Here is an 11,222-nt window from a genome sequence, read left to right on the forward strand (position 1 = left end):
GTGGTTACAAAATCCGTAAATGACTATTTCTTTGTAATTCTTTCTTGTTTTGGTAGCTCGTTGCTAAAATTCATTTGTTCGAAGAAAAAAAATATGTGGAGATTGTGAGGTGATTTTTGGATTTTAATAATTAGCGATTATTACAAACGATGAGTTAGTTATTTATTTTAAAGTTCGAATGGTTGATAATTTTATATATTATTAGAAAGAATGTGAGGGGATGTTAGGATTTTAATATCTAGCGTTTATTACGAATGAATAATTAAAATTGCGTAACATGTTACTTATATTTTAAAGTTAGGATGGTTGACAATTTTATATATTGTTAGAAGATTAAAAATCACTTTTTAACAAGCAGTGCAAAGTCAACCACTCCTCTTTAATATCATTATCTATTGGGGTTAATGTATGGATTGACTTTGATTCGTTGGGAGGCATGGGAAAATCAAGGGAGTTTGGAGTAGAATAGTTGGTTTAATTAATCAACTTCATGATAAAATGATAAGTTTGCATTCTAATATTGAAAGACAAGTAGGAGATGGTTTGACATCCTTGTTTTGAAAGAGGTGGGTTGGCAAGCTGCCTCTGATGTTTAGATTTCCAAGAGTTATCTTTTCGGAAAGATATAAGATTAAGTTATTAAAGATAAGTGGAGTGAAGTTAACTTAGAGTGGAAATGGAGACATGTTATTTGAGGGAGGGTTGAGGAAATGCAAATTACTGACTTGACCAACTTTATATGGTCAATTATCCATCGGATCAACAAGATGGTTGGCGGTGGATGCTTGATAATCCCACTATTTTAAGGTGAAGGCTACATGGAAAGGTAAGTATTATTTGTTGGATAATTCATTTGGATATATTACCGACTTGTACAAAGTTGGAAAATAAAGGTTTAGATACCACATCTATTCTTTGTACTTTATGATCCTCAGATAGATTCTGAAGTGGTTAATCATACTTTTTCTGTGCGTGTGAAGGGGTCAATGATCTTTAGTGTTTTATTGGAGTTTGGTGTGGGTTGAATATTAAGTGCATGTTTAAGTTAGGGGTGCTTGGATCGATGGATTGACACGGTGCTCTTATTGTCAACAAAATGAATGACGTTAGATGATATTGTTATAAGTATGCGGTGGGGTGTTGGAAATAATGTCTAATGTCATAACTATTGGTAATATTTCTAATAATAACAATATCCTTCTGGGTTCTTCTTAGGACTCAATTGAGCAATTAAATGATAAAATGAAATTGGGAGAAATTTGTTTATTTATTTTTCATCTTATGACAAATTAATTAGAAGCCAATTTGGAATTAATTAGAAATTAATTAATTGCAGGGACTGAATGTTAATTAACTAAAAGGTTTAATTAATTAGAACTATCTACCTGAGCGATTTCAGTAAAAAAGTATTAGCTTTGGCACCAATTTACTGGATAACTATAAATAAGGAGCTAGAGATCAAACCATATTTGTCTATTCCTTGCTCGCAAAATCTGCGCCCAACCCCCTTTGCCTCCCTCATTGGCGACGCAACACACTCCCATTAGGGTTTGTGTTTGGCGATTTCGTTCCCCCTCCAAGGTGTTGTCTTATTGCTTGGTTTGTGGTTTTAGATATGATTCCATTAGAGGGATTCTGATTTGGATTCTTGCATCCAATCAAAATGGCAAGAACGAGATTGCAAGCAATAAGATCTTTGGCTAACAAAGAGGTATGTAATTCTCATCTTTCTTGTAGTTGCAATAATTGTAAGAACATAAGATCCTTGTAGGTTTTAGTTTGAACATATGACTAGAAATATAATATGCTTCTGCTATCATTGATTATATGTTAATGTGTTCAAAACTTTTCATGGGTAATGTAGAAGTACACGAACAATATCATTTTTGCCTTTAAAAGGATTAGAAGGGATTCATTATGAGAATCGATAAGAGATTATTCATGTAATTTGTTTGTTAACATAAATTGAAAACCTAAAGTCAATTGGGTTTTGTGGTTGCAAAATCCAATTATGATTATACTTTTGTAATTGTTATATTTTCTCTAGAAATTTCTAGTGTGATTTATGTTAATGTATCTCATATCGGTACGATACAGTCCTATGAATGGTTATATATGTTGCAGTCTCTACTCTCTCCAAATGACTCTTGTAAAGAGTAACAAAAGACTTTGCATATATCTTACATAACATCAGAGTTGTTGTCTAGCAACCAAATGGCTTGACACATCCATATTTATCGTCATTGAAAATCTGTTTTTTACGGGAGTGTTAGTGTATCTCATAAAGTGTGAAATGATCCAATAAGTTGAATAGATGATACAAAAAAAAATCATTGATTTGAGTGTGAACCTCGATTATTTTTTAAAAGAAAGATTCAATGTATATTATGGAAAAATAATTATATGTGCTTTAAGATATATGGATCAGGTCTAAAATTTTGTAAATGACAATAAAAATCTTAAATTTGATTAGATGAATTAATGTTTCTATAGATTATAAAACTTGTTTACAAAACAAATAGACTTAATATTGGGCTGATCGAGTTGGGCCTTAGGCCCTGTTTGATATTGGGCTGACCGAGTTGGGTCAGACCTCTTTGGCTGACTCGGTCAGCAAAACGTGTTTGATAAGCAATTTTTATCCCTCTGACTCGGAAAGATGCATCTGACTGGGAAAGGAAATCAAATGCGACTGACTGAGGGAAGGAAGAAAAAATTCCATGCATACCCTTTCCCCTAACGAAGCGCCTCCCTTTCAACTCCTTTCTTCTCTCGCAACACCAACAAGCGACGTCACCAGCAAGCACTAATCAAGCACCGATCGAAGGTTTCTCATCAGGTAATACTTTCGATTTCTCCTTCCTCGTCTCATAATACTTTCGATTTTAGCCATCATCAACCAGCAACATCGATTTCTGCAATAGTTGCTTTTTCAATTTTTGGTGATTTCAATTTTGGCGTCCTCGTTTCGATTTTTGCTAAATGTTGTTGAAAGTTCAACTTTTGCTTTTTCGAATTTTGGCTGTTGAGATGGATAAATGTTTACTAATTTGCTGATAAATGTTTATGGGAAATGTTGTTCAAAGTTTGATTTTTTTTCTGTTTTGAATTTTCAAATTCATGGATATGTTTTTTGCTGATTTTGTTCTTGATGAATTCATATCTTTGCTGATGAAAGATCTTCTAATGAAATTGCAACTTTTTGTTTCATCAATTTTTAAAAATGTTGTTTAGTTGTTGATCTCTAGTTTTCACAATTCTGTATCTAGATTCATTACAGAACTTTAGATTAATCTTGCAGTTTACTCTTTTGTTTAAGATTGTAGTTGAAAATTGAAATGGAACTCTAGTGAAGGATCAAGATTTGACAAGAATTTAAGGTTTTGATAATCCAATTGTCTAGAAGTTAATTGGTGTTAATTTGATACAAGTGTGCATTAATGATTTTGTAATCAGTAAACTGCTTGTTATCAGCTTAAAAAGTTTTGAGTTGCTAATTGGTGTATTGTTGATTTATTTTGTTATTTATGACATTTTCATGAGCAAGGGTATTTTGGGTACAAAAATATTATAGGGTATTTTGGGTACAAAAATGTTATATGTATGTTTTGTTGTAAATGTTGAATCAAATTTGTGCTTATATGTATGTTTTTATAACTTTTCACCAACTTCATCCATCATTGTATAGAGCAGCAGGGTAAAATGGTCATTTTTCATCAGTCATCACATTCAGTCAGATATAAAATCAAACAGCATGGTTTCTTATTCAGTCAGGATTTCTTACCAAGACAGGCCTTTCTCAGTCAGCACTTTCTCAATCAGCAACTATCAAACGACCCGTAACTTGGAGGGTAGAATGGTCTTGTTAATCTTACTTTATAACTTGGAGTGTAGAATGATTAATTGTGATAACATCAATGTGAAAAGAAATTAAATAATTTTCGAAATAAAAGTTTGGTGGCATAATTGCCCAAGAGGTTAGTTTTGGTCCTTTTGGAAATAAAATAATAAGGATACACTGTATCTTTTATTTTTTTTATTAAATTACGCTATCGCCAAACGAATATTGTGACCGAGAACCACGTGAGGAAATCCGGTTCATGAACATCTCTCAATAAAACACGGTCTCGTGTTAGAAATCATTGTAAATTACATATCTTGATGGCATTGTCATATTCTTTTTATTTGGAATTAAAGATTATTTTTATACTAATGTTTAATAAAATTAAATTATTTGAAGTTATGCATCATGATAACAGTCCTCTATGAAAAATCCAGAAAGTTGATTTAAAACGAAAAAAAATGATCACTGTTAGATGAAAAATGGACCAATTTTAAAATCGATAGTTTGGATTTTAATTTTAAAAGAAAATAAAAATACTGGGTTGGTTCCACTTTAAACTAAAAATAAAAGAAAACAGAAAACATACTAAACTTTGGTATCAAAAAATTGTTGTGTATGGATCACTCTTTTATATATGTATTATTTAGTTAAAATTAAAGTAATTAGAGATTTTATTATTGAGAAAACATACTTGAAAGTCAGAAAACCCAAAAATTGAAATTTTGAAACTTTTTGGATTGGTTGATTTAAGCGAAAAACCAAACTGAATCGTTTAACTACATATGCTTCGGTATATATTGCCTTATAATTATTATTTAATATTAATAGAGTTGAAATTTTAGTTACCGAAAAAAACACATTAGATTTTCAAAAAAAAAAAAAACAATAAAAAAAAAAGAAAAAAAGACAAAACAAGATGATCAATTTTGTTTTGAATAAAAACGGTTTAAACCACAAGTTACTTCTTCCAACATAATATTTGAGGCAAAGGTATCGATCTTGACTGTTTTTTTTTCTTTTTTGCTTAAAAATGATAGGTATTGGGCGGTTAATAAGATTCAAGATTTTGAAAAATACTTGATTGAGGGATATCCCTTTATTACTCGATTTTCTAGAGCCCTTTATGATAAAATAATTTTTGCACAATTAATGATCGATGGCTTATTATTTTTACACTTCACTCTCTAAACACTCCACACTATACAAGCTATTTTGACTTCTTTAACCTTTTTAAAGGAATGTTTGACCAATTTTTACTGTCTTTTTGACTATACTTCAGAACAATTTTCAAAAAAATTATCCCCGTTTTCCATATTTAATTTTCTATTTTCCAAGATGAAAACACAAAAAACCATAACTAATTAATCTATACATTGTCTATAAGATTGTTTACTTAATCAGTAAACTTAATACGGTAAACTTAATACAAACCGCTGGAAAACAAAACATGTTCGCCAGAAAATAGTTGCCGAAGTCGTTCGTCGGAAAACGGTAAGTTCTCTCTTTCCAACTTCGTATCTTCATTTATATGCTGTTTGCGAGTCTTCCATCTAATGGCGGTGGTGGTAGTAAAATCACCGGTTGTGTTGTTCGCCGGAGGCTGCAACAGAAAAAATCGGCTTGCTGGCAGTAGTGTTCCATCAAGAGAGAGACGGGAACGTGCTAAAAAACCGGATTGTTCCGACAAAAAAAAAAAACGATGAAACGCATGATTGCATTTTGGCAAAATTCGGCCTTTTTCTCCTTCCTCGACTTTAGATAGACAAACCGAACTTTCCAAATTGTCTTTGAAGTCTTTTGCCTCAAATTGTATGAGAACATGGTTGCCGGCGGAAAAAGAATTCGTTAAGCTATGTATATAATGATTTAAGTGTTAGGTTTTTTTTTAATATATATACATGGAACAAATGGGTTATTATTGGACTAACTTATGGGCTGAATTTGGACTAAATTTTAGGTTATAATATTCCGAATTTTTTCTGGCTAGAAAATTCTATTAATTCCTAATCATTTATTTTTATTTTTTTTTAAAATAGATTATTAATAATATATATTTTTTTAATAAAATTTAGGTTATTAATCAGCATTTTTAATTTGTTTTTTTTTATTTTTGCAGGAAAAAATGGAGAATATTTCGGAATTTTCAACCGACCAAGTATATCTCTAATCTTATTATTTACTTATGTGTAATTAATTAATGTATTTTATTGATTTTATTAACATGACTTTTTTTTTCTCAATTGTTAGGTCTTTAGATCTCATGGAGATTTAATGACTTGGGTGCAAAATGTCGCACGTTCACAAGGTTATGTTATCGTCACTAAACGATCAAAGGCAATAACTAAGAACTTCATTTCTAAAATAGAACTTGGTTGTGATCGTGGTGGCATAGCCAGAAATAAAGATGCGCAAACAAAAAAAATTAATTGTCCATTCGAATTGGTAGGAAAGTATTTGAAGGCACATGATGGTTGGAAGTTAAGGGTCGTACGTGACGAACACAATCACGAACCATCAATGTACATGGAGGGTCATCCTTTTGCAATGCCTTTGTCGGATAAAGAAGCTCGTTTGGTGCAAAGTTTGATAGAGTTGGATGTGAAACCACGAAATATTTTGCCAACACTAAAAGCGCAAAATCAAAATAATGTGTCTTCATTGAGAACTATATATAATTTTGTCCAGAAGTTGGGGAGATCTCGGCGAGAAGGTAGAACCCCGATACAGAATGTTATGCACATTTTGCAAACTAAAGGGTACAACTTACAGTATCGTGTAAACACCATTACTAACGAGTTAGAAGATCTATTTTTTATTCATTCAACATCATTAAAGATGTGGCAAGCATTTCCCTATGTGGTGTTGATGGATGCTACATATAAAACAAACAAGTATAATCTTCCTTTTCTAGAAATTGTTGGTGTCACTTCTACAAACAAGACGTTTTCCATAGCCTTTGCATTCATGCATAATGAAAAAACGAGCAACTATATATGGGCATTGACTTGTTTGAAATTGACGATTAACGATTCCTTTTGTCCTCGTGTTATCGTCACTGATAGAGACTTGACATTGATGAAAGCATGCGGAGATGTTTTTCCACAAAGTAATCATTTACTTTGTAGGTGGCATATATTCAACGATATAACAAAGCATTGCAGACAACGAATCAAACCACAAAAGACTTGGAATTCTTTTCATCTAAAGTGGACGAAATTAGTCGAATCTCCAACACTAAATGCATACATGCAAAATTATGCAGACCTTCAAACATTATTGTTCGAACATGCAGGTATTATTCTTATATTTGTTGAAGTCTTAATTTGATTAACAATTATTATTATATCATTCAAACTAATTTGTTTTTTCTTCTTCACATTTTAGATGTTTTTGATTATCTTTATACTGTTTGGTTGGGGAAGTATGCTGAAAGATTTGTATCGTTGTGGACTGACAAACATGTCAATTTTGGAAATTCAACAACAAACAGAGTCGAGAGCCAACACGTCAAGCTGAAAAAACACTTGGAATCTGCGAAATGTGATTTGGACAAATTCATACATGTTATTGAAAAAGTTGTACAATCACAAGAAACCGCTATCAAAGAAACTTTCACACGTTGCATAATCACTTATATGCCAAGGTTTAAGGATCGGATATTTGAAGTACTACGAAAACGTGTTTCAATGCATGCTATGGATAAAATCTTGGAAGAGCTTCATCGTTCAAAAAGATTTGTACCAACTCCTGAGAATTGTGGATGTCAATTGCGGACATGTTTTGGATTACCATGTGCTCACGAACTTGTGATGTATGTCGGTACAGGTATGTTTAATCTATTGGATTAAATTGACATTTTTATAATTATAAACACTTTATGATATTTTGTCTGTTTGACTATAGGTTCACCTATTCCATTAGATTCGATTGATGATTTTTGGAGAAAGCTTGATTTGACGCCTTCTATATCTGTGGGATATGGTGATCTTAATGTTGATCATCGTATGCAAAGGTTTAAAGAAATATACAACAATCAACCAGATCATATCAAATACAACTATTTAAGGAGAATGGAGGAGATAACAGATCCATCAACAAATTTGATCAATGAACCTTCGGTTAAGAAAAATAACCGTGGACGCCCAAAAATAAAGCGTGTCCAACATCAAAGTCAAGCACCTCACAGATACAGTTGTTCAGACTTAAACCAGAAGCCACCATGGTATAGTTCATCCTTCATGGACTTGAACGATGATCCGGCCAGACATAGTTCATTCGTCATGGGTTCGTACGAGGAACCAATAGGCCAATGTTCATACAACATAAACTTAAACGAGGAACCAATATGTCAATGTTCATACAACATAGACTTAAACGAGGAACCAATAGGGCAGTGTTCATACCAGACAGACATGAACGAGGATCCGATAGGCCAATGTTCATACAAGATTAACTTAAACGAGGAACCACCATTGGGACATAATTCATTGTTGGATGAAATTCCATCTATATTTCATCCATACATCACACATATACAAAATGTATTGGGTGATGGAAATTGTGGTTTTCGATCAGTAGTCGTTTGTCTTGGATATGGTGAAGATCAGTGGCTTTACATTCGTCAACAATTGTTAGACGAGTTATTGAGTTCATATGACGACTATACAAGAGTTTTCGTTGGATGCGATGAAGTAGTTACTTCATTGTCTTTCTTTACGAAGAATGAGTCAGCAGCAACAAAACATTGGATGCTTATGCCTGAGACAGACATCTTGATAGCCAACAGGTTTGGTGTGATCGTTCAGTTTTTGACCACTGAAGGCCCCGTAACTTTTTTTCCTCTTTGGAGAGGTCCTAGAGAGTTTCAAAATCATCGGGTCCTTACATTTGCACTTGTGTACACCAATCATTATGTGATGGTACAATTGGAAGGAGAGTACCCAATGCCTCCCATTGCGGCATTGTAGATCCGCAACAAAGCCCCGTCAGCAACCGAATGGCAAACTATGTATAAGTCACGGCTAGAATTTTATAAGCATCTGAAACCTAGTAAAAGATCTTTTATGACTATAAATGATTAGTTGTTGCTTATTTTTGTATCAAATTTTTGCTATGTAATATTTGAAATTTAAAAGAAAAAAAATATTGGTGAGGATTTGTTTAGAATATTTTTTTTTTTGAAATTTATATCGTTAGTATCTTATTTATCTTATAAATCGTATGAATAAATGGTCCAATTTTTTTTAAAAAATAGTTGTATTAACATATGTAAATCACAATAATAAGTTAAAGACTAAAACATGTTACTGTAAAAAAATACGACGTACATAAAAAAAGAAAAGTCATATTTGTTACTATTTATTTATAAACTATTATTTAAATAATAATAAGATTAATAGAAATCGTTAATTGTAAGAAATAATTAATAATTGAAAAATAAAGTTAATAAAATTAATTGGTCTGTGATTAGAACCATATCTCATTTACGTCAAAGTACGAACACATATTGCTTCGATTCCAATTTCAAACTATATATATATATATATATATATATATATATATATATATATATATATATATATATATATATATATATATATATATATATATATATATATATGGTCGATAATTCAATAACTTGATCAAGTTACCATGAATTTTAAAAGTTTGTGCCAATAATTAAAAAATAAATAAAGTTAATAAAATGATTATATAATAATAAGATAATAAATAGTAAAAGTTAGTAAAATATTATGTAACATAATAACCTATATAGATTAAAGTGTATTAGACTAGATTAAAGTGGAGTGTCCACATCAACACCCATTGCCGATTCATGTTTGGTCGAATTGTTTGTGTCGTCAACCGAGGAGAAGGGTTGAGTTTGAGCAACGGATCAACTTACAATAGGTGTTGCGGGTTGTGGTGGTGTATGTTTATTGTAATAGATGGGCATGGGACTTTGATGGTACATGTAATTACACGGTTTCTTCTGCAAAGCGATTGACTAAAAAAAGACTTTAGTCTTGGGGTACATTCCAACTGAATTGAACTTGGTTCCTATCGAGTTAAAGGTGTTGCCTTGGAATGCTCTTAAACAACTTTCCCACTAGAACAAATTTTGACAAATGAGGAATTGAGGTGGAATATTTGCTATGTTTTATTTGTGATTCCCATTTCTAAGAGTTTTGATCATCTTGTTTTCTCTTTTTCTCGTTGTAACTTTTTTTGGAGTCAAATATGTTGGTAGTGGGCTATTGATATCTCTATTGTCTCTACTTTTTTCGGATTTCATAAATTGGAAAAAACAACTCACGCTTAAGGTGGCCCACAAAAGTACTTTGATGTGGTTAGAGGTGGCAATGGGTCGACCTGTGTTGGGTTCGGTTCAACCCATTTATTAATTGGGTTGAATATTTCAACCCAATCCAACCTGTTTATTTAAATGGGTTGATATTTCCAACCCAACCCAACCTTTCAGATAAATGGGTTGTCACCGGGTTGACCCGTTTATGTAATTCTCAAACCAACCGATTAAATAAATTGGTTAAATTTGGGTTGACCCATTTAAAATAGAAAGAATAAATAAATTAACTAAAGATTACACCACTTAAATTAGTTATAGACTTAAATAAAATTTCAATGTATGACAAAAGCACAATCACAATTCACATATACAAAGAAATTATTCAAATAACATTAAAGATATGTAATTTCTAAGAGAATTTTTAGAGTGGTTAGTGTTGTCGGCGCCAAACAAAAAGGTAGAAATTAGGATTCTATTTTTTTAAAACATAAATAATAATACGAATATTGTAATTTATAAACTAATACGTAAATTAATACATGATAATATTTTAATAATTATTAAATTTAATATAAATTAAAGTTAAATGGGTTGGTGGGTTGAAAACGGGTTGATAGTTTTTACCCGACCCAACCTATTTAATTAAATGGGTTAGACGGGTTGACCCATTTAACATAAATGAGTTGAAAATTTCAATCCAACCTGCTAATTTTGGGTTGGGTCCGGGTTGGATTAGTGGGTTGGGTCAGTTTTTGCCAGCTCTAGATGTGGTGGTTCTCACAGCTTCTTGAACTCTTTAGAAGTTTCGAAATGGATTGATGTTTAGAGTAATCAAACCAAGGAAAGTTATCCTTATTAACAAGATTATCTCACAATCTTTCTTTTGGCTTTTTGATAGAAGTACAAACCTCGGAATAGATTGGTTTCACACGCAATTAATGATATTTCATCTTCGTAAATTTCCTTTTATTTCTAGCATCTTATAAATTTTATAAAATCATTGTTGTTCCAAAGTTATCCTTATTAGTGATGCATTAGATAGTTTTCTTTGGAGAAACAAATCATGGAACT

At 31.8% G+C, this 11,222-nt stretch overlaps 1 protein-coding gene across 1 annotated transcript; it reads left to right on the plus strand.

The window, feature by feature from the left end:
• The first annotated feature begins 1,663 nt into the window (after nucleotides 1-1,663).
• LOC145130480 (PKS-NRPS hybrid synthetase cheA-like) lies at nucleotides 1,664-8,811 on the plus strand. Its single transcript, XM_079065273.1, has 5 exons — nucleotides 1,664-1,711; nucleotides 5,961-5,999; nucleotides 6,092-7,136; nucleotides 7,229-7,669; nucleotides 7,748-8,811. The coding sequence occupies exons 1-5, from the start codon at nucleotides 1,664-1,666 to the stop codon at nucleotides 8,809-8,811; spliced, it is 2,637 nt and encodes an 878-aa protein (XP_078921399.1).
• Nucleotides 8,812-11,222: the final 2,411 nt, after the last annotated feature.

This window comes from Lactuca virosa, chromosome 8 (genome assembly GCF_052849685.1).
Source record: "Lactuca virosa cultivar CGN04683 chromosome 8, Lactuca_virosa_CGN04683_v6, whole genome shotgun sequence".
NCBI classification, from domain to species: Eukaryota; Viridiplantae; Streptophyta; class Magnoliopsida; order Asterales; family Asteraceae; genus Lactuca; species Lactuca virosa.